The following is a 23460-nucleotide window of genomic DNA, read 5'->3' as shown; positions in this document are numbered from 1 at the left end:
CCTGGGCAGAGCACGTGGTCCCAGCCAGCCCCAGGAAGGGTAACTAGCCCAGGTTCACTCCTCCAAGAGTGTTGGAGATGCCGGCAGATGGGGCGATGGGAGAGTTGAGTTGGCGCCAGCCTGCAAGGACCTTGCCCAGCTCCTGAGGCGTGTGTGGCTCGCTCCTCTGTACCTCTAATGCTTCTGGTGGCTCGACTCCTAGGGGTCGCGCTCTGCTGCTTAGCTGGGTTCAACACTCGTCTCGGCCCTCGCAGGCTCCTGCCCTGCTCCCTTGAAGCCCATCAGACCCCAGATTGGCCCACCTTCCCCCTGGCTTGGTGAGAGAGACCTGCCCTGGACCCATGAGAACTGCTGCTCTTTGGGGTCAATGGACCATGCAAATGCAGAAAAGTATCCAGGGAAAAAACAGCCCACCTGCCCCCTGGCCTGGGGTCTGGAGGAGAGATACCCGGGAGGATCTAGCCCTGTCACTGAGGCCTGGAAGCTGTTGGCTGGCTTAAGAGCATCTTTTTGTTCAGTCGGCAGAGGTGCCAAGCTAGTGGGATCGCCCATGCCCTGTGGGAAGCCAGGCGGCAAAGGAACAGGCCAGCAAGGCGGATTGAAGGATGCGATAGACCTGGGGTGTTAGCTAGAGAAATGCCCCTCACACCCGCGCTCTGAGTAGCCACCTGGCTCTTTGAGCCGGCCTAGCTTTGCCCCTGACACCGGGCTGTGTGTGTACTGCCGAGGTATCCTGGCTTCTGCGGGGCTTTAGTCAGTATGTGAATTTCGGTAAGGCCTGGGAAACCCCAGGTGAGTATCAGGGCTCATAAACATGGCCAGGCTGGGTCATCTGTCTAGCCCAGTGTCCTGTCTTCTGACGGTGGCCAACGCCAGGTATTTCAGGGGGAATGAACAGAACTGGGCAATTTATCGAGTTATCCATCTGCTGCTGTCCATTCCCAGCTTCTGGCAGTCAGAGATTTAGGGATATCCAGAGCATGGGATTGCATTCCTGCTCATCCTGGCTTATAGCCATTGATGGACCCGTCCTCCAGGAACCTATCTAGCTCTTTTTTTGAACCTTGTTATAGTCTTGGTCTTCACAACATCCTGTGGCAATGAGTTCCCCAGGTAGACTGTGCATTGTGGAAAAAATACTTCCTTGTGTTTGTTTTAAACCCGCTGCCTAGTAATGTCTTTGGGTGAGCCTTGGTTCTTGTGTTATGAGAAGGAGTAAATGACACTTCCTGATTTACTTTCTCCACGCCAGTCATGATTTTCCAGACCTCTGTCATATCCCGCCTTAGTCGTCTCTTTTCCAAGCTGAACAGTCCCAGACTTTTGAATCTCTCCTCATACGGAAGCTGTTCCATCCCCCTCATTATTTTTGTTGCCCTTTCCTGATCCTTTTCCCATTCTCAGATCCATTTTTTGAGATGGGGCGACCAGGCCTGTATGCACTATCCAGGATGAGCACATTGAGGTCCGTGCATGCAAAGATCTTTCCCCAGCACAGCAGAACCACTTTAAAGCAGTTAAACAATTGGATCTGGGCGTAGGGCCCAATTTGGGGTCTGGGATGGGGGAACCTTCATCAGGGGTGGCTATAGGAATTTTCCCACCCCAAGCACGGCAGGCAGGCTGCCTTCCGCAGCTTGCCTGCGGACAGTCCGCTGGTCCCGCGGCTTTGGCGGACCTCCCGTAGGTGTGGCTGCAGGAGGTCCTCCGAAGCCGCGGAACCAGCAGACCCTCCTCAGGCAAGCTGCCGAGGGCAGCCTGCTTGCAGCCCTCGCAGCACCCGCAGAGCGCCCCCCGCGGCTTGCCGCCCCAACCACGCGCTTGGCATGCTGGGGCCTGGAGCCACCCCTGACCTTCATGCGCTGAAGTGTCTCAAACACATTGATGCCTGTGTGTATTCCCAGAGCCCAGCCTCCAGCACCCACTGCCTGCTTACAGGCATTCACAGGGACATGCTGGGTATGAGCATATGCAAAGTAATCGCCGCAAACCCCTCCACCCCCAACTTGCTTGAGAATTTCACCCCCTCTTCACAAGCTGTGATTTGCTCAGCGATCAAATGGGGGGGCTGCCTCTGCAGTGCCCCCCTTTTCCTGTGCCACAGACACGGGACCCACCGGACCGAGAGACAGAGCCGGGGAACCCGGCGTCGGAGAGAGCTGGGAGGCGGCGGGGTGAGGAGCGGGCAGTGGCTCAGCGCGGGATGGCATCTCAGCTCCAGCGCTGGGCACGCGGCCCCAGGTAGGATCCGTGTGGGCACTGCAGAGGGTCTCGGCAGGTCGGTCCCTGCCTGTGGGAAGGGGAGCCCGTCTGCAGGGAATCGGGTGGCAGCTTGGGGTGGCCTTGGTGGAGGGCGGGCAAGGGAGAAGGGCAGCAGTATAGGCACCAGACAGGAGTGGGTCAGGAGCTGTTGGGAAGTGGGGACAAGGCGAGGGGTGGAGGAGGAGACGGGAGCAGCGGGACCCGTCAGCGCCAGGCTCGCCCAGCTCCTGCTGATGGGGTCGAGCCCACGTCCCACCTGGCTGCATGAGCCATTCCAGCGCAGTGCCCTCTGCCTCGAGCTGGGCAGCAGGGCTGGTTCCAGCCCCCTCCTGGAGCTGGGTCTGGGCATGCCGGGTTTGCAGACCCCCAGCCTCCCCCAGGGGCCTGTGCCAAACAAGGCCCTTTTCCTCCAGCTCATTAACGAATCACTGACCCGAGGCAGCTGGGCTCCCCCTTCCCCAGGCCAGAACGGCTTGGCTAGACCGAGCGGATCTGGGGACAGGAGCCAGACCCATGGCCCCCTCCTCAGCTGCTCCCCATAGCAGCCTGCCTCCGCCCTGCCCTGGAAGGATGCCCTCTGGTGGCTAGAGCGGAGACCTGCCCGCAGAAACCTGTGTGATATTGGGAGGGGGCACGCCCACATCTCCAGGAGCCACCCCCAAAGCACTCAGCAAAGCCCTGGGTCCTGGCCTCCATTAGCAGCGGGGCCGCGCCACTCAGAATTTGGGACAGGCTGGGCAGCCCCATTGCAGATTCCAGTTATGAGATCCCGGGGCAGGGGATGTACTCACCCCTGCTGGAATTCAGCCGGGACGCCAGGGCAGAGTGCCGCCTGCCAACCAGCCATGGCCACTGCTCGCAGCAAGGCAGCATGCTAGAGGGATCTCCCCTCCACTTCCTGACACCCCTGTGGGCATTGCTATTGGCTTCTCTCCCACCTACCCCTGCCGGCCTCCTAACCCCAGCTCCCACTGCCAGCCTCCTGGCGCCAGTGCCCATCCCACGGGCAGGGGGAGGGACTGGTTTGGAAGGCTGTGTCCGGTGTCACAGGGGGCTACAGAAATAACGGAGAGGGAAAGGCACCGTGCAGCACTGGCAGGACGTGCCCAGCCAGCCCAGGAGCCAGGAGCTGACATGGGGTGGGGGGGACGGGTGCAGTGCCACAGCCCAAACCCGCCTCCTGAGGAGAGGGGCTAGAGCTAGACCGGGCCCTGGAGCTGGAACTGGATTTTACAAGAGGCACTGAATGGCAGGGGGTGTCCTGCTCCGCTTAGGGGGTGCCAGGGGGTGTCCCTGTGCTGCAGGGAATGTCTCAGCTCAGGAGGTGCAGGGGGGTGTTGCTTGGGCTGGGGACTCTGCTGCACATTCTGTGCAAATGCCTTGACAGAAGCCGTTGTCTGTGTCTCTCAGCAGGAGCCCGTTAGTCTGTGCAGAACGAAGAGTCGTCGCAGTGGTCCGGAAGGGGCTGGCTCTGATGCAGGGCCCTGAGCTGCAGTGCCTGAGGGATGCCGGCTTTCAACACAGCCTGACCTGGTGGGGAGAGCTGTGCCTGGCCCCTCCATCTGCTGGAGAACCTAGCAATGCCAGGCTGCAGCCAGGTCGCAGGGCAGGGGGTGGGGAGAGAGTCACGGCGGAGTGAGTGCGTATGGGGGTCATTGCAGCGTGGGGGTGGAGTGGTACGTGTGGGGGTCACTGCAGCGTGGGGGTGGAGTTGTGCATGTGAGGGTCATTGCAGCGTGGGGGTGGAGTGGTACATGTGGGGGTCACTGCAGCGTGGGGGTGGAGTGGTGCGTGTGGGGGTCATTGCAGCGTGGGGGTGGAGTGGTGCGTGTGGGGGTCACTGCAGCGTGGGGGTGGAGTTGTGCGTGTGAGGGTCATTGCAGCGTGGGGGTGGAATGGTGTGTGTGGGGGTCATTGCAGCGTGGGGGTGGAGTGGTGCGTGTGGGGGTCACTGCAGCGTGGGGGTCGAGTTGTGCATGTGAGGGTCATTGCAGCGTGGGGGTGGAGTGGTGCGTGTGGGGGTCACTGCAGCGTGGGGGTGGAGTGGTGTGTGTGGGGGTCATTGCAGCGTGGGGGTGGAGTGGTGCGTGTGGGGGTCACTGCAGCGTGGGGGTCGAGTTGTGCATGTGAGGGTCATTGCAGCGTGGGGGTGGAGTGGTACGTGTGGGGGTCATTGCAGCGTGGGGGTGGAGTGGTACGTGTGGGGGTCATTGCAGCGTGGGGGTGGAGTGGTACGTGTGGGGGTCACTGCAGCGTGGGGGTGGAGTTGTGCATGTGAGGGTCATTGCAGCGTGGGGGTGGAGTGGTACGTGTGGGGGTCACTGCAGCGTGGGGGTGGAGTGGTGCGTGTGGGGGTCACTGCAGCGTGGGGGTGGAGTGGTACGTGTGGGGGTCATTGCAGCGTGGGGGTGGAGTGGTACGTGTGGGGGTCACTGCAGCGTGGGGGTGGAGTTGTGCATGTGAGGGTCATTGCAGCGTGGGGGTGGAGTGGTACGTGTGGGGGTCACTGCAGCGTGGGGGTGGAGTTGTGCGTGTGAGGGTCACTGCAGCGTGGGGGTGGAATGGTACGTGTGGGGGTCACTGCAGTGTGGGGGTGGAGTTGTGCGTGTGAGGGTCATTGCAGCGTGGGGGTGGAGTGGTACGTGTGGGGGTCACTGCAGCGTGGGGGTCGAGTTGTGCGTGTGGGGGTCACTGCAGCGTGGGGGTGGAGTTGTGCGTGTGAGGGTCACTGCAGCGTGGGGGTGGAGTGGTACGTGTGGGGGTCACTGCAGCGTGGGGGTGGAGTGGTACGTGTGGGGGTCATTACAGCGTGGGGGTGGAGTGGTACGTGTGGGGGTCACTGCAGCGTGGGGGTGGAGTGGTGTGTGGGGGGGTCACTGCAGCGTGGGGGTGGAGTGGTACGTGTGGGGGTCACTGCAGCGTGGGGGTGGAGTGGTACGTGTGGGGGTCACTGCAGCGTGGGGGTGGAGTGGTGTGTGGGGGGTCACTGCAGCGTGGGGGTGGAGTGGTACCTGTGGGTGTCACTGCAGCGTGGGGGTGGAGTGGTGTGGGGGGGGTCACTGCAGCGTGGGGGTGGAGTGGTGTGTGGGGGTCACTGCAGCGTGGGGGTGGAGTGGTGCATGGGTGTCACTGCAGCGTGGGGGTGGAGTGGTGTGGGGGGGTCACTGCAGCGTGGGGGTGTAGTGGTTCGTGTGGGGGTCACTGCAGCGTGGGGGTGGAGTGGTGTGTGGGGGGTCACTGCAGCGTGGTGGGGGTGTGTGCGAGGGTTCACACCCAGCCACAGCTGCACGGGATCTCCTCATTACCCAGCTTCTGCCCAGATGCCCTGTGAGCTGCATCTGACCCCGGGTGATCTCAATGTGTCCTGCCCCCCCCCCACCGGCTGTCACTCCCCAGCGCTGGTGCCCAACCTGCGAGACCAACCACTGCCGGTGGCAGCTGTCGACATGGGCAGACCCCAGCTCTCTGCTTGTGGCCCAGCTTCTGCCTTGGTCTGCCCCACGGGCACATACCCTGCTGTACTGGAACAAGCTGAGTTCATGATGGGGGAGCCGCCTGGTCCGGGGTACAGCTTAAAGCCCTCCCTGCCCCCAGCCTGTGCTGGCCCAACCTGGAGCCCTGAGCTTGGCCCGCTCTGGCCTGGGGCTGCCCGGCTCTTCGCCATGGGGTGCCCTGTGCCCTGCTGCACTGTAGCCTGGCTGCCCTAAGTGTTGTCACGGATGCACCCACCCCAGCCCCTCGGTTTTCACCTCTTACCTGTGGCAGGGCCCTCACTTTGCCAGGCCCCACCAGCCGTTGGGAACCAAGATCCCAGGAGCCAGGCTCAGCAACAGAGGACGGGGTGGGTGAGAGGGCAGGGTGATGTGGACCTCAAGCAAACACCTACCTCCATCCTCACATCCAGGGAAGGGCCCCATCCTGTGCCCTGTCCCAGTTCAGGGCTCGGGTTACACTGGTGTAGCTGGGCGCTGGTGCCAGATTCCAGCTCCTCTTGGCTTCTGTTGTCTGTCTCCAGGGTCTTTCCTGCCCCGGTGGCACCTTCCTGCCCATGCGGCCGCAACGCCCCCTGCCTGTATAAGGCCAGAACGGAGCTGGGCAGGGGAGGGCATTGTGCCAGGCCCTACTGTGTGTGTGTGTGTGTGTGTGCGCACTCAGCTCTGTGGGCTAGACTAGCAGACACATGCCGTGCGACCGTGCCCACTCACTAGCATGCCTGAGTGCAGCTCCGGGGGGTTCCCTTCAGCTCCAGCAGCAGGGGCTGTGTTTTGGGGGCACGAGCGCCGGAGTTCTGGCCCCCGCCGTGCACATATCCTGGGTTTAGTCCAACCACTGACCCCAGGAGCGTGCGGGTGTGCGACACGCGCCAGAGACCGGCCCTCTGCTCGGTTTGTTCTTACGGCGCCTGGGACTGCGCTCGGCTGTCCCGAGAGAGACCAGCTCCCAGCTGAGCTCCACAGCCTCCTCCGTCCCCGCTCGACACGGCTTCACCCCCGCAGAGCTGCTGTCTGGTGCAAAATGACTGATTCATTAACAAGAGCACTCGGCGCCCAGGCCTCCAGTGTGGCTTGGGAACAGCCGGCGACAACCGGCGCTTCAAACACAGGGACAGTCGGCTCCAGAACAGCCACAGGCAGATGTCCCTGAGCATCCTGGCGAGAGCAAGAGAGACGGCCTGGCTAAGGCAACGCGCACACACACCTGGCTCCAGTGGTACCTGGCCAGCTCTCTAGGCAGTGCGAGTTACTGCATCGTCTCTCAAACATCACCGCCACTCAGAGAGAGACAAGGCCCGTCACGCCGTTCCCCCTGCCCAGCCAGCATGGTCTGCCCGTGCAGCTGGAAGGGGCCCAAGCCCTGGGGCTGGCGCTGAGTCCCTCGGGGCAACGTTCCCACAGCCTGGCAGAGCCCCGGCCTGCTCTCCTCGGGAGGCTTCGTAGGCTCTCACGCCATGGGAGTTCGCACCAGCTCTCCCTGGCTAATTGACTTTGGCCTTCGCTCTGTTACCAGGCTGCCCTGGTATTCGGGGCAGGGTGGAGGGAGAACCACCTGTAAAGCTGCTTCAAAACCCTGCTGTGGCTGGGAGCAGAGATGTTTGCCCAGCAGACCTGCCTGCGTAGCCCCCACTGCTCTCGTTACAAGGGGATGGGGGTGGGGGAAATACTTGTTCTCCCTCCCTGCTGTTGGGAGGTGCAGTGGGGGGGCCTCTGGCATTGGGACAGCGTGGTAGAAATGCAGAGCGAGCCGGCTGATGATCCGACAGCAGTGGCCCCAGGCGCTGCTGTAGCCGTCCGGGGCCGTTGCTGCAGGGTTGGCAAGGCTGCTGTTGTGCCCTGCACCCCAGCATTGCGGGGCCTCACCCATTCCCCAGCCATGCCAGGGAAAGCCCCCGGTCAGCATGTCTCAGGGAGCAAAGTGCAGACCCAGGGCGGTGTGTGCGTGCCAAGGGGTGGTAGCCCTGCTCCTGCACAGATCATCAGCCAGCCTCGGTGCCTGGTTCCTGGGATGGGAAGAGGAGGGAGGCATCGGCGTGGCCGGGGCTGAGTCCATGGCTGATCCCCTGGGAAGAGACAGGGCTGGAGCCCTGCAAAACGGAAGCACCTCAGCTCCAAGACAGCTTGAGCTAAACCCAATGTACCAACCCGGCTGCCCAGCAGCCTGGCTCATCCTCAGTGACATTCCACCATGGACAGTCATAGCGGCAGCGTACAGCACCGTGCACCTGGTGGCCTCTGCCCCTTGCTGCTCAATAAACCTGGATCTGTCTGAATGAGCCGGTGTGGTGTGAGTCTGGTCTCGGGGGTCCATTCTCTGCTAGGGTCTGGCACTGCTGGGGTGGGATGAAGAGCTGCAAGGGTAAAGGGGCACCATTCATTAGGGCACTACAGACCCTCCGGATTCAAACCAGGGAACCAGCTCTCTCTGGTCATTGTACTGGGACAGCCCTGGGGTCACCCCGCGAGGGTCCATTGGACCATCTCTGCTACAGTATAAGAGGCAGTATGTGGCTGTTAGCTACTGGTGTGAGGCCCGGCACTGTAATTTCTAAGTGCCCTCGGTAGGTTCAAGGGTTAACGACGGCAGTGAACTCCGCTGGTGGAGACTGGGCCAGCTATGTTGTCCTCACTGGAATTGTGCTGATTAGCACCAGCTGAGGATCTGGCCACTGGCTGGCGGCTCCCTGCTATTCAGATTCTGAGACCGTGCCTGTCACCGTGGCATCTGGCCTCTTTGACCTCACAGGCTGAACCCAGCCCAAGGTGTACGGTTCTGCTCTGATGCTGAGGGAGGTTCCAGGTGTGAGGGTTTGGGGCAGGAGAGGCACAGCCCAGCCAGGGAAGGGTTAAGGGGCTGGCTGCCCAAGCCCTGTGAGTGGCCAGCTGGCTTATAAACCCCGGGTATGGGGGCCAGGGGAGCCGTGTGTGCTGGGAGAGACGGCTCAGAGCATGGGGCCCTGCATGGGTAAGGCTGGTTTGCCCCACCTGGGGCTGCTCTGCGCCATGCGGGCGGGTGAGGAGTAGCTAGTGCAAAGTTCTCTGCCTCAGCTGGCCTGAGGAGCCAGGAGACCTGGCGGGAGGAAGGCAAAGCAGGATTGCTACCTGCTCCCGGGCAGCAGCTGGTGCCAGGCCCAAGACCACTCGCTGACACGGGGGGGCTGAGCCCTGGTGTCCGGGCCACGTGCTGACTCGGGCCATTGCACACACACCCCCCCGGGCGCTGGAGCATGGCTGGACTTCCTGGCCTAAACTATGTAGCACTGTTAAAAGTGGCAGCCACGGCCTGCCCCAGAAGTGGTCGCATTTCAGCAGTGGGTGGTGTGTTCGTGCTCTGGGGCCCTTGGGGATCCTGCAGGATGAAAGACGCTGGAGATGTTTGTTAGCAGGGAGGGGGTGCTTCAGCCCTCCCTGCCCCCCCATCTCTGTGTGGCCCCTGCTCGCTAGCAGGGGCTCTCTGCACCTCCCCACATCTCGTCAAGGGATTCTGTGCCCCTCCTCCATGCCAGGTCCCCCATTCCCCACCCCCATGGCAGGGGCTCTGTGCGCACCCCCAGCCCATCCCCAGCATTGTTTATCTGGGAGATTCTCCCTCGGGAGGCTCAGCCAGGGGCGTTAATTGGAGCCATGCCCCAGCTGTTTGAGCGACAGCCCCTTGCTGGGGTGCTTGAAGCTGGGCCTGTACTACGGAGCTGGCAGGGGCATCCCGCCCGCCCCATCCCCGGGGCCTGGAAACCTGGCAGGGCTGCAAACTCCCTTGCCCCATGGGCTGGCCGCGCCCAGCGCTGTCATGCCATGCTGGATGCAGCCAGGGCAAGAGGGTGTGGGCCCCCCTGGAGAGAGGGGGAGCCGGGCATCCTTTTAGCCAGGGAAGGCAGAGCAGGCCTGGGTGGGCCAGTGCTGCAAGGTGGGGTGGCAGGAGACAGGAGCTGCCAGGGACGGCCTGGATGTGCCAACCTTGACCGGGCGGGAGGCTCAGTACCAATACCTGCCCTGCAAGGAGGGGGGTTGGGGTGGCACTGCCCAGGACCCCCAACCAAGGGGAGGGGGTTGGATTGGCGTGGGTCTGCCCAGTGCCATGCTCAGGCCCTGCAGGTGCCTCCTGCTGGTGATAGGGCATGATCACTGTCTGACCCAGCGCAGCAGGGCCTGCCCACCCCACTGGGCCCTGGGATGGCTGGGGGGCAGGCCACAGGGCAGGAGGTGGATGGGCTGGTGGGTGGCACAGCCCTGTGCTGGGGCGGGGGAATCATGCTCAGGGAATGGGGGGGTAGCAGGCCCCTAGCGCTTGGTCAGTGGCCTTTGCTAGTTGTTGGGGTGATGCCCCTGGCTCCTGTCTGGTCTTCCCCCTTCTGCCCCCTCTCACACCCACAGGAGGGGGCTAGGCATCTGGCTACACAGGCTGGGGAAGGGCTGAAGGGGCAGGAGCATTAAAGCCAGGACGCCCCACCCCAATCTGCAGCCCACAAGCACCCCTCCTCCCTAGCACTGTCCAGGGGCAGCAGGGGAGGGGGCCCAGCACTCCCTGGGGGAGGAGGGAAGGGCTACTGGGCCACACAGCCCACGGTAGTGCCCCTGCCCTGACTGGAGCTGAGCCCATCCTCCTCACGAGACAGCAGCCAGGTTCCAGATGCTTCAGCAGTGGCTGGGGGTGTGTGGGCTGCACTCCACCCGCCACTTTCAGGGGAGCGTGGTACAGCCTGCCTGGGTGCTGTCCCCGCCCAGGAGGGGCCTGTGGGGTCCATGTCCCGGGCACCGCTCAGGGCTGGTGAGTGGGTGGTGGTCCCTGCCCTGTCCATACAGTAGAAGCCCCCGATGGTGGTGGGCCAGCGTGGGGAGGAACCAGCTGCTGCAGCTCCTCTGCCAGTGACTCAACTCTCCTGTCCCTGCTCTGCTGAGGCCAGGCCCCTCGCTGGCACGAAATCCCTCCAAGGTGCATACACCCCCCACCCGAGGCCAATCGCAGGGGGCTGCCCAGCAGCCGGCCCAGCTTCCCCGTGACAGAGCCCCCTCCCCAATCCCCCTTCCAGTCAGCGAGGCTGAGGGAGCCCTGGTGAACAACTGGCCATCTACCACCTGACTGCACCGGCCTCTGGGTCCGTGCAGTCCCTCCCTCCCCCCAGTCCATGGCCTGAAGATCTGGGGTTTTCTCCAGAGCTGCAGCAGTCTTGCAGCAGGACCTGATTTCTGCACCTCGTCTGGCTGTTTCGGGCTGGGGGGGGGGGGAAGCCGTCGCTCTGAAGGCCTGTCCTGTCTCGCTGTCACAGCGAGAAACACTGCTCAGGCTTCCTGCCGCAGGAAATCAGCAGCAGCCTCCCCGAAGCAACGTGAAGAATGGCCTGGCTGTGGAATTCCCCCAGGGCAAGCGAGGGGGGGGGAACCACATCTGTTGGGAACTTGAAAACTCCCTCGACAAGAAACGCTTCATTTATCCCCCCGAACAGCCCACGTGGGCCCAGGCCTGGGAGGTAACACTGCAACGCCCGAAAGTTGGGATGGGAGAAAAGTTCAGGACTTTGCGAAGGTGAGTGTGGGGGCTGGGACTGAAAGAACAGCTGCCTCCACAGCTCCCTGATCCCTGTGTGCTTTACACGCTCTTGGGATAGAGATCTCACCCCCCTGAAATGCAGCTGTCTCTGGGGTGGAACAGGGCAGCTGACTACTAGGCACAACAGGAATTAGGACTCCTGGTTCTATTTGCTGCTGAGTGACCATGGACACGACTCCTCCCTTCTCTGTGCCTCTATTGCCCCAAGTGCAAGGTGGGATAAGGGGTCTTTGAATCCCAGGGGGTATAAGTGCTTGGAGAGGTTCAGTTGCATGGCCCCTGTAGTTCCAAGCGTTACTATTAATGATGGGCTGGGTGGACACTTCTCAGAAGTATTTAACCTATGGATCCCTGGGTCTGAACCCGAGAGATGTGTCATCCCCCCTCGCGCGCGCGCACACACAAAAAGCACGCCTGGTCACACTCTCTTTCCAGCAGGTCACACTTTATTAGGCTGCTGCTCCAGCCTGCGGAGGCTCCGTATGGGGAGGGCGCTCGGCTTGTTGGTGAACGGGTGCCACTGGCCCTGGATGCTGGGGTTGTCCGTGTGGAAGGGCTTGCGGATACGAATGATCTCCAGCCCTGACTGGTTGGCCAGCTTCTGGACCAGCTGCGTTATCTCAGCCACTGTCCTGTCAGCGATGATCTCCTCCCTCACTGCTCCGTTCACTGGAAGGAAAGAGAAGAGCCCAGGGAGTTGGCCTAGACCCGCTCTGATTGCCAGACACGCAGGCTACGCAAGGCTAGTAATAAAGCACATCTGCAGCGCCTCATTTAAAGGGATCCCAATGTGAGCTATATGGACTCCCCCGCCCCACCCCAACCGCTGAAATGCAGCCACCTCTGGGGTGGAATGGGGCAGCTGTTTGACCGCGCACAGTAACACTGCACAACACTGAGGATGGGATGCAAAGGAGAAACAATTTAAACTGCAGGGGGCTTGGGGCGGTAGATCACCCTCCCCATTTGGAATTTGGACACTGAAATATCACCCTGATCCACGCCTGCTTAGCTGTAGGTCTGGGCACGCGGCTGCAAGCCAGACCCCTCTGTCATTCCCACCCAGCTACTCCTCGGAGACGGATGCAGGAGAGACTCCTACACTTCTGCTAGCTTTGGGCTGAGGGGGCGTCTGCCTGCTCTGCCCCCAGTGGGGGGCACAAGGATCTGCATCTTGTCGGCTGCCTGAGTTATCCCCGTCCAGTCCCCCCCACCCCCCCAGGAATAACAGGGCTCGTGCCCCTGTGGGCTCTGCAGGAAGGCCCCTATCTCGGCACTGTCAGTGTGTCTATGTGCTGGCACAGCACAGCGAGGGGGCCGTCTTCACCTCCCTGTTGCCTCCCACCATTTGTGTGCCTGGCCCTCCCAGGAATCAAAGCGGCCCTGGCCCAGGCAAGCCCCCTTCCTGCCAGACCCTGGGGCGATTCCTGTGCAAGCCGGGGAGACGGGCAGCTGCTATTCTTAGCCCTGCGTGATGCGATCTGCAGCGGCAGGTCCCATTCCACGACCCTGCGTTAGAGCCTCCTGTGGTTCTTCATGGCCTGGTTTTTAAAAACCCTCCGCAGCCCCCCTGCTCAGCCAGTGCTGTCTGCTGAGCTCTGTAGCTGTGCTGCTGAAAGGGGCTGGGCCGGCTGGGAGGAGCCAAACAGGAGAGCTCCAACTAGCGAAAGGGCAGGCTCTCCCTGCTCCAAGGTGCCTGCCTCTGCTGAGCGTCGGAGAGTGGTTCTGAATGGGCCAGTAACATCTGAAGGGCTCCGGCATGGGTTTGGCCACCTTTGGGAGTGCTGCGATGGCACTGGGGGCAATGCAGGCAGCTGGGCCCCAGCTGAGACCCCGCCAGCTCACTGCACCCAGGCTGCAGGCCTCAATACCCCTGCCAGCTGCATTCAGAGGTGTCAGTCAGGATGGGCTGACGGGAAGCCGCAGCCCATGCACTGCCCAGGCACCTTATAAAGAGCCAGACAGGAAACACCACTGGCCTTTTGGCTTAAAGTCCAGCAAAGGACTCCTGTTTCCCCGTAACACCACCCACGTCCCTGCGGTGAACTCAGCAGCCCTTCCAGCATGACCAAGGGGAGAACATGCAGCGAAGCCCATGCAGGAGATCCAGGGCCATGAGTCTTTCCCGAGACCCTCCCACTGGCTATGGAGAGTCAATGGCACTTGTGGCCGTTAACCCCTTTGCTGCTGCGGGAAGAGGCTTTGGCTTTCTCCAGGATAGGAGCGATCTTAATGAGCGCTCAGCGAATGGAACACAGCCGGGTAACGCGTTCCCCTCAGGACATGTCTCAGATCAATGCATTTCCACACGTGATCCCATGTTGATACCTCTCCAGCCTTTCCAGCCACAGCAAAATGCTGAGTGCTTTGCATTTTCTTCTCCAGATACAGTTCTTTACTCTGCTTTTTGTCTTATTCTTCTTCGAGTGCTTGCTCATATCCATTCCAGTTAGGTGTGCGCGCCGCGCGTGCATGTCTGCCGGAAACTTTTTACCCTAGCAACTCCAGTGGGCCGGCAGGTCGCCCCCTAGAGTGGCGCCACCATGGCACTAGATATATACCCCTGCCGGCCCGCCCGCTCCTCAGTTCCTTCTTACCGCCGTGTCGGTTGCTGGAACTGTGGAGTGCGGTTCGCTGACCTCCACGTCCCTAGCTCTCCTCGTCGTTTGGCTTATAAAACCTTTTTTCTCAGTTAGTATAGTTACCTTTTCAGTATAGTTGTAGTTAGTTAAGTTTTGTAAATAGTTATTGAACATTGCCTGTGGGTGGGCTGTTGCCCTCCCCGGCACCCGGCACCGGGCCCATGCCTGGCTCGCCGGGGTTTAAACAGTGCTCGACTTGCAAGAAGCCGATGCCTACAAGCGACCCCCACGACGCGTGCCTGAAGTGCCTGGGGGAGTCGCACATTAGTGACAAGTGCCGCATTTGTAAGGCCTTTAAGCCGCGCACAAAAAAGGAAAGAGACCAACGTCTCCGCGCCCTTCTCATGGAAGCGGCTCTCTCTCCGGCACCGGCAGCGCAGTCCACCGCTTCGGCTCCGGCACCGGACCGCGCCGGCACCGGCAAGACTCCCCGGCACCAACCATCTCCGGCACCGGGAACAGACCTACGTCCCTCGACGTCTGTCTCCACACCCAGGCAGACCCGAGTGGACCGCCCGGCTCCTACCTTAGCCGTGGCACCGCCTGCAGGACTGTCGACTCCGGGTCCGGAGGGTCCGTTGAGTCCAGCTCCTCCTAGCTCCCCAATACGATCAGGGGTCGAGCTAAGGGTCCCGTCAACGCCGGAGACTTTCGCCTCGGCTCGGGACTTGATTGCTCTCACGGAGCCAACTCAACCACCCACGGGACGCATAGTCTCCACGGGCAAGCCGATGCTTCGTCCATCCTCTCCCGCGTCCCGACGCCGATCACCCCGATGGTGTGACCGCTCACGCTCGGGGCACCGCTCGGAGTCCCGGCACCAATCGCCTAGACGGTGCCGGTCGTACTCGCGGCACCGATCACCATCTGGCCGGTCCCGATCGGCTTCATCTCACCATCGGCACCGAGCCTCCAGGAGTCGTTCACCTCGGCGTTTGGCACCGCGGTCGACCTCCCGGCACCGAACCGGTGGCAGGTCCCGCACCCGGTCGACCTCCCGGCACCGCGCTGGTAGTAGGTCCCGGTCTCCATTGCCGTCTCGGCACCGGGCCTCCAGAAGGTTGCGATCTCGCTCCAGACATCGTCATCGCTCCCGCTCCAGGTCGTGATCTCGGCGCAGGTCATCACGCCGCTCTCGATCTCGGTCCCGGCCCCGGTATGAGTCACGGCACCGGCCCCCGGCACCGAGGGCAACGTCAGTCGCGGCACCGGCGGCGCTGTACCATTCCAGTTCAGCGCCTCCCTGGCCTGCTCTGGAGCCCTCCGTCTCCTCCCTTGATGATAGTGCTCTCGACATGCACGAAAACCGCTTCCCGGAGCAGGATAGAGGACATCCGCAGTGGGGATTCTGGACCCCGTGGGCATACGCCCAGGCGCAAGGTCCTCATCAGATCACCCCCCCGTCCATTGGCGGAGCGTAGACCACCGGAGGCTACGGTGTCCAGGCCACCCCTCTCTCCACAAACGGAGGACACTTCCTGGGACCCGGAGCTCCCTCAGGATACCGAGGTGCAGCCCCTTGTGCAACCCCCCGTCGATACTCTGTTGCCCAGAGTCTCCTCATCTTCATCCCCGGATGAGGCGGTGGCCGGTACCTCTTCCTCCAGCCCCCCGCCATTGGATTTAAGGGCACATCAGGATCTCCTCCACCGAGTGGCTCAAAATCTAAACCTCCAGGCGGAGGAGGTAGAGGAAGTGGAGGACCCAGTTGTGAGCATCCTGGCAGCCGATGCACCAACCAGGGTTGCCTTGCCCTTCATGAAGACCATACAAAATAATGCCAATACCATCTGGCAGTCACCGGCCTCCATTCCCCCGACCTCTCGGGGAGTGGAGCGGAAATACATGGCTCCATCGAAAGGGTATGAATATTTGTACGTTCACCCGACTTCCTGCTCTCTAGTGGTCCAGTCGGTGAACGACAGGGAGCGCCACGGACAGGAGGCCCCGGCGCCTAAGTCAAGGGAGGCCAGGCGCATGGACCTTTTGGGCCACAAGGTCTATTCGGCAGGGGCTCTACAGCTCCACGTATCCAACCAGCAGACTCTCCTCAGCCGCTACTCCTTTAACACCTGGGTAGCGACGGAGAAGTTTGCGGAGCTCTTGCCACAGGACGCACGCCAGGAGTTTTCCACCATCCTGGACGAGGGCAAGAAGGTGGCGAGAACATCACTCCAGGCCTCCTTTGATGCCGCTGACTCGGCCGCGCGAACCCTGGCTTCCGGGCTCACCATGCGGCGCCTCTCGTGGCTGCAGGTCTCCGGCCTTCCGCCGGAACTCCAGCACACGATCCAGGACCTCCCCTTCGAGGGCCAGGGTCTGTTCTCCGACAAAACTGACCCTAGGTTGAAGGACTTAAAAGATAATAGGGTCATCATAAAGTCGCTCGGAATGCATACTCCGGCGATCCAACGCAGGTCCTTCAGACAACAGAACCAGCAGCAGCAGCGGCGTCCATACCCCCTGTTCCGCCCGATACAGGACCCCTCGCGACGCCGGGGCAGGAACAACCGCCGCAGGCAGTCGGGAGGTCAGGCGGGACAAAATCAGGGTCCCACTAAGGCCCCCCCAGGGCCTAAGCCCTCATTTTGAAGGTGCGCCCGAGGGCGCAGTACCAGCCTCCCCTACGGATCCTTTCCTGCCGTTTTCCAACCGCCTTTCCTCTTTCCTCCCGGCATGGTCCCAAATAACATCGGACCGCTGGGTCCTACGCACCATAAAGGACGGTTATCGCCTACAATTTTCTTCACCCCCACCCTCCCACCCTCCTTCCCCGTCCCTCTTCAAGGACCCCTCTCACGAGCAATTCCTCCGTCAGGAGGTGCACACGCTCCTGACCAAAGGAGCCATAGAGGTGGTTCCGGAGAACGAGAAGGGCAAAGGGTTTTACTCCCGCTATTTCCTGATCCCCAAATCCAAGGGCGGTCTCAGGCCCATCCTCGACCTGCGGGAACTCAACAAGTACATCGTGAAGTTGAAGTTCTGCATGGTGTCCCTCAGAACTATCATCCCATCCCTGGATCCCGGAGACTGGTACGCCGCCCTCGATATGCAGGACGCCTATTTCCACATTGCTATCGCCCGCCATCACAGGCGTTTCCTCCGCTTTGTGGCCGACCGCCAGCACTATCAGTTTGCGGTCCTCCCATTTGGCCTCTCTACGGCCCCACGAGTATTTACAAAATGTATGGCAGTAGTCGTCGCTCATCTCAGACTATGCCATGTCCACGTCTTCCCCTACCTGGACGACTGGCTGATCAGGGGTACGTCAGAGCAACAGATCAGGGATCATGTCACCAGGATCAGCTCCCTTTTTGCAGCTTTAGGCCTCATAATCAATACCGACAAGTCCACTCTACTCCCCACGCAGCGGATAGAGTTTATCGGAGCTGTTCTAGACTCTACCCACGCCAGGGCCTTGCTACCCCCGCCCAGGTTCCGGTCATTGTCAGACATTATTCTCTGGTTGCAAGCGGCCCCGCTGACCTCAATCCGAACGTGTCTGGCCCTATTGATTGCTCAGTATCGACCAACCAAACAGTCCTTGGATTCCGTCGTCACCATCCGTCAGGCGGTGCTGGACTCTCTACACTGGTGGCTGGACCGATCCGTGGTGTGTGCGGGGCTCCCCTTCCATCCGCCCCAGCCTTCCGCATCCCTAACCACAGACGCTTCCGACCTGGGCTGGGGAGCTCACTGCTGCACCCAGAGGACTCAGGGCTTGTGGACCCCGACAGAGATCAACCTCCACATCAATGTAAGGGAGTTGAGAGCGGTCTGCCTTGCTTGTCAAGCATTTGTCCATCTCCTCCACGGTCGTTGTGTTGCGGTATTCACCGACAACACGATGACCATGTTCTACATCAACAAGCAGGGCGGCACCAGGTCCTCTCCCCTCTGCCTGGAGGCGATACGTCTCTGGGAGTTCTGCATAGCCCATTCTATTCACCTGTCCGCCTCCTACCTTCCCGGAGTGCGGAATACCCTCGCGGATCGGCTGAGCAGATCCTTCCTCTCACACGAGTGGTCCCTCCGTCCGGACGTCGCCCTCTCACTCTTCCAGAGGTGGGGTCGTCCCCGGATAGACCTCTTCGCATCCCGGATGAACAGGAAGTGTCGAACATTCTGCTCCTTCCAGGGTCGGGAGCCCAGGTCTCTCGCGGATGCATTCCTGATCCCTTGGACAACACACCTCCATTACGCTTTCCCGCCGATTCCCCTGATTCACAGAGTTCTAATCAAGGTGCGCAGGGACAAAGCCCAATTTATTCTAATAGCCCCGGCATGGGCCAGGCAGCACTGGTACCCCGTGTTGTTGGACCTCTTAGTGACCAACCCCGTTACCCTGCCTCTTCATCGGAATCTCATCACGCAGGACCACGTCAGGCTCCATCACCCGGACCTTCCGTCGCTCCACCTCACGGCGTGGCTCCTCCATGGTTGACTGACTCTGAGCTGCGGTGCTCCACCCCGGTCCACGAGGTTCTCTTAGGCAGCAGAAAGCCTTCCACCAGAGCGACTTACACAGCCAAGTGGAAGCGCTTCTCCCGCTGGTGTGTAGAGAAAGCTCTTCGTCCTATGGAGGTTCCCGTCACCACTCTTCTGGACTACGTCTGGTCCCTTAAGACCCAGGGGTTGTCATTGTCGTCCCTACGAGTTCACCTCGCTGCCATCTCCGCTTTTCATCCTGGCGTGGACGGCTGTTCTGTTTTCTCTCACCCCATGGTGGCGAGATTCCTGAAGGGGCTGGAGAGGCTCTACCCCCAAATTCGCCTTCCGGCCCCCTCATGGGACCTCAACCTGGTCCTGTCCCGACTCATGATCCCTCCTTTCGAGCCCTTAGCTACCTGATCCCTGCTTTACCTCTCATGGAAAACCGCCTTCCTTGTGGCCATTACCTCAGCTAGAAGGGTGTCAGAGCTGCGGGCCCTCATGGTGGACCCGCCGTATACAGTCTTCCACAAGGATAAGGTACAGCTGAGGCCGCACCCTGCTTTCCTTCCTAAGGTGGTCTCAGCTTTCCATGTCAACCAAGAGATTTTCCTCCCAGTTTTCTTCCCTAAGCCCCATTCGTCCCGCAGGGAGCAGCAGCTTCACTCGCTAGATGTCCGACGGGCGCTAGCCTTTTACATGGACAGGACAAAACCCTTCCGTAGGTCCCCTCAGTTATTCGTGGCAGTGGCAGACAGGGTCAAAGGGCTACCGATCTCCTCTCAGAGGTTATCATCATGGGTTACGTCCTGCATCAGGACCTGCTACAACTTGGCCCAACTCCCGTCGGGCCGAGTGACTGCTCACTCTACCAGAGCACAGGCATCCTCGCTGGCCTTCCTCGCCCGAGTGCCCATTCACGAAATCTGTAGAGCAGCGACCTGGTCATCCGTTCATACATTTGCTTCACATTATGCCCTGGTCCAGCAGTCCAGAGATGATGCTGCTTTTGGATCTGCAGTGCTCCAGGCCGCGACCTCTCACTCCGACCCCACCGCCTAGGTAAGGCTTGGGAATCACCTAACTGGAATGGATATGAGCAAGCACTCGAAGAAGAAAAGACGGTTACTCACCTTTGTAACTGTTGTTCTTCGAGATGTGTTGCTCATATCCATTCCACACCCGCCCTCCTTCCCCACTGTCGGAGTCGCCGGCAAGAAGGAACTGAGGAGCGGGCGGGCCGGCAGGGGTATATATCTAGTGCCATAGTGGCGCCACTCTAGGGGGCGACCTGCCGGCCCACTGGAGTTGCTAGGGTAAAAAGTTTCCGGCAGACGTGCACGCGCGGCGCGCACACCTAACTGGAATGGATATGAGCAACACATCTCGAAGAACAACAGTTACAAAGGTGAGTAACCGTCTTTTTGTGCATCTGAGAAATCTATTCTAGGGAGATGGCACCACCTACCCTTCAGAACATGTACTGCGATGCCAAGATAGTACTTCCCTGGCAAGATGTTAAAAGCCCATTGAAACTGCCTAGATTTCAAATTAGCCGTGTTGCTATAACCACATACCTGCCAGGAAATGAGACAGACAAGGCGGGTGAGGTAATAACTTTTACTGGACCAACTTCTGTTGGGGGAAGAGACAAAGACAAACTTTTGTGCTATGCAGAGCTGTTCCTCCGGGTTGAGCTCTGTGCAGGCTGCAAGCTTGTTTGTGTCTCTTCCACCTACAGAAATTAGGCCAATAAAAAATTATCTCACTTGTCTTGTCTCTCATGGATTTCAAGCTGACAAACACTGACTTAAATATAGTTGCAGGTCCTACAGCTGGTCCTGACCAACTGCTGCAGTCTTACAATCACATTTTTAAATTGTTTTTTCTCTTTGCTGCTGCAAGAGACCCAAACCAGGGGAGTTGGAGTACATGAGGCATATGCGCTGTCAAAAGCAAGATCACACAAACTTTCTTCTAGTTTCTTGTTAGTTCTCTTTGTTGCTTTAAGAACAGATACATAATTTTCAGACTATGACTAAACTGGGTGTCCATTTAACAAAAGCCATCATTTTCTTGGGCACTCTGACAGCACAATATAACAGCACTATACTTCCAAAAGCTTATTCCCCAAATCCAGCCATCAGTCTGGTCTGGGTATAGTTTTACTTGGTAGAGTTTGATTCTCTCCATCCACAAAAGACTCACAGCTCTACTGCCAGAGAAGTCCATTGTCATACACCTAGAAGCTGGGGCTTGTCTATGCTCGAAAATTCAGATTAAGATAGCATGTAAATGTAAAGCACTATAGCTAGGCCTGAATAATTCCATGTGTGGACACTCTTATTCTAGAGTAAGAATGCCTAGCTCTGGTTTAACTTAATCCACTTTAAAAGTGGATTTATCTTTTACCTTCATACAGCTCTTCCCTTTCATTCAAGCCTCTTTGATCTGGGAGGAAGCACCCGCCAGTGCGAGGCTTTAAACCCCCTGTTTTCTGGGATGACTGTTAAATAACAGGGAAGTTCTCAACAAGTCTCCCCTTCAGTTAAGGTGGAAGCAGCATTTTTCATACTCACAATATTCTGCGACCACTGTGGGACTTCGGCATTTCTGTGGGGTCACATACACCACAATGCCAGGGTTCTGCTTGGCAAAGTCCAACACCTTCTCTTCTATGTAGCCTCTACAACAAAAAAGCAGGGAGAAATCAGAGGTGAGGGGTCAGTACTGTAACATCTATGTGTGAGCTCTGCGACCCACCTTACAGAAGGAGTCAGGGTGCAGGTGTGCTCCCCCCACGTGGCACCTGGCAGCTCGCTGAGTGAGATACGGGAGCCAGAATGTAAGATCTGAGTGCAGGGAGTAGGAGCTTAGTGCAAAGATCTTAACGGGTCCTTGGTGAGTGGTGAGAGCGCCTGGGGGTCAGGGGTTGGGTGTACACACCTATCCCCCGCCCCGGGGTAGAGGTCAGAGTGCAGGGGTCACAGCACCTGGCTGCCCTGGTTAGAGTGCAGGGGTCAGGAGTCACAGCACCTGGCCTCCCCGGTTAGAGGTCGGAGTGCAGGGGTCAGGGGTCACAGCATCCCGCCGCCCCGGTTAGAGGTCGGAGTGCAGGGGTCAGGGGTCACAGCACCCGGCCGCCCCGGTTAGAGGTCGGAGTGCCGGGGTCAGGGGTCACAGCACCTGGCTGCCTGGTTAGAGGTCGGAGTGCCAGGGTCAGGGGTCACAGCACCTGGCCGCCCCGGTTAGAGGTCAGAGTGCCGGGGTCAGGGGTCACAGCGCCTGGCTGCGCCGGTTAGAGGTCGGAGTGCCGGGGTCAGGGGTCACAGCACCTGGCTGCCCCGTCAGAGGTCAGAGTGCAGGGGTCAGGGGTCACAGCACCTGGCTGCCCCGTCAGAGGTCAGAGTGCCGGGGTCAAGGGTCACAGCACCTGGCCGCCCCGGTTAGAGGTCGGAGTGCTGGGGTCAGGGGTCACAGCACCTGGCTGCCCCGTCAGAGGTCAGAGTGCCGGGGTCAGGGGTCACAGCACCTGGCCGCCCCTGTTAGAGGTCGGAGTGCCGGGGTCAGGGGTCACAGCACCTCGCCGCCCCGGTTAGAGGTCAGAGTGCTGGGGTCAGGGGTCACAGCACCTGGCTGCCCCGTCAGAGGTCAGAGTGCCGGGGTCAGGGGTCACAGCACCTGGCCGCCCCGGTTAGAGGTCGGAGTGCTGGGGTCAGGGGTCACAGCACCTGGCTGCCCCGTCAGAGGTCAGAGTGCAGGGGTCAGGGATCACAGCACCTGGCTGCCCCGTCAGGGGTCAGGGGTCACAGCACCTGGCTGCCCCGTCAGGGGTCAGAGTGCTGGGGTCAGGGGTCACAGCACCTGGCTGCCCCGTCAGAGGTCAGAGTGCCGGAGTCAGGGGGTCACAGCACCTGGCTGCCCCGTCAGGGGTCAGGGGTCAGAGCACCTGGCTGCCCCGGTTAGAGGTCAGAGTGCTGGGGTCAGGGGTCACAGCACCTGGCTGCCCCGTCAGAGGTCAGAGTGCCGGGGTCAGGGGTCACAGCACCTGGCCGCCCCGGTTAGAGGTCGGAGTGCTGGGGTCAGGGGTCACAGCACCTGGCTGCCCCGTCAGAGGTCAGAGTGCCGGGGTCAGGGGTCACAGCACCTGGCTGCCCCGTCAGAGGTCAGAGTGCCGGAGTCAGGGGGTCACAGCACCTGGCTGCCCCGTCAGGGGTCAGGGGTCACAGCACCTGGCCGCCCCGGTTAGAGGTCAGAGTGCTGGGGTCAGGGGTCACAGCACCTGGCTGCCCCGTCAGAGGTCAGAGTGCCGGGGTCAGGGGTCACAGCACCTGGCCGCCCCGGTTAGAGGTCAGAGTGCTGGGGTCAGGGGTCACAGCACCTGGCTGCCCCGTCAGAGGTCAGAGTGCCGGGGTCAGGGGTCACAGCACCTGGCCGCCCCGTCAGAGGTCAGAGTGCCGGGGTCAGGGGTCACAGCACCTGGCTGCCCCGTCAGAGGTCAGGGGTCACAGCACCTGGCTGCCCCGTCAGAGGTCAGAGTGCAGGGGTCAGGGGTCACAGCACCTGGCTGCCCCGTCAGAGGTCAGAGTGCGGGGGTCACAGCACCTGGCTGCCCCGTCAGGGGTCAGAGTGCTGGGGTCAGGGGGTCACAGCACCTGGCCGCCCCGGTTAGAGGTCAGAGTGCAGGGGTCAGGAGTCGGTGGGACGCACCTGGCCCCGCGCGAGGTCTGCCCGCCGGGGCTGAAGACCAGGCTCAGGCGCTGCAGCTGACACACGTAGCGGCCCAGCCCGTTGCGCAGGACGCTGCTCAGGTAGCGGCTCGGAGTCCCCCGCGCGGTCATGGCGCCGCGCCGCTCTTCCGGCTCCGGTCCCGCCCCGGAAGTGACGTGGAGATGTTGTGATTCCGGGGTCGGGGTCGGATGGCGCCTTTCCTGCGGCACGTGGGGAGCTCGAGAGCGGGCGGGGGCGCGCGGGGGCCGCCGGCCTGAGGGGCGGGAGCAGGGTCGGCGCCGGGGAGGGGCTGCGGGGCGGGGGGTGGCGCGAAGGGAGGGGGCTGCAGGCGGCAGGGCGTTGCGGGAGGGCAGGA

At 60.9% G+C, this 23460-nt stretch overlaps 2 protein-coding genes across 11 annotated transcripts in view; one reads left to right on the top strand and one right to left on the bottom strand.

The window, feature by feature from the left end:
• The window catches only part of SEMA4G (semaphorin 4G), a 94365-nt gene extending 89608 nt beyond the window's left edge, over nt 1-4757 (top strand). For 6 of the 10 annotated variants that reach the window (XR_004001227.1, XR_004001228.1, XR_004001229.1 and 3 more), the window contains exons 16-17: nt 2105-2241; nt 3673-4757. The gene's annotated coding sequence lies outside the window, so the exon portion shown is untranslated. Of the gene's footprint in view, nt 1-2080; nt 2242-3672 lie in introns of all 10 variants that reach the window. The other 4 variants (XR_004001231.1, XR_004001230.1, XR_004001233.1 and 1 more) reach the window with 4 other exon arrangements.
• Nucleotides 4758-11725: 6968 nt separating this feature from the next.
• Nucleotides 11726-23245, bottom strand: MRPL43 (mitochondrial ribosomal protein L43). The gene is made up of 3 exons (XM_030569307.1): nt 23085-23245; nt 20954-21060; nt 11726-11970 (listed from the first exon to the last, which is right to left on the bottom strand). Exons 1-3 carry the CDS (start codon nt 23213-23215, stop codon nt 11741-11743), a joined length of 468 nt encoding a protein of 155 aa, XP_030425167.1. The 5' UTR covers nt 23216-23245; the 3' UTR covers nt 11726-11740.
• Between the last annotated feature and the right edge of the window lie 215 nt (nt 23246-23460).

This window comes from Gopherus evgoodei, chromosome 7 (assembly GCF_007399415.2).
Source record: "Gopherus evgoodei ecotype Sinaloan lineage chromosome 7, rGopEvg1_v1.p, whole genome shotgun sequence".
NCBI classification, from domain to species: Eukaryota; Metazoa; Chordata; order Testudines; family Testudinidae; genus Gopherus; species Gopherus evgoodei.
Note: the sequence above shows the minus strand (reverse complement) of the source record. Positions and strands in the feature narration are given on the sequence as shown.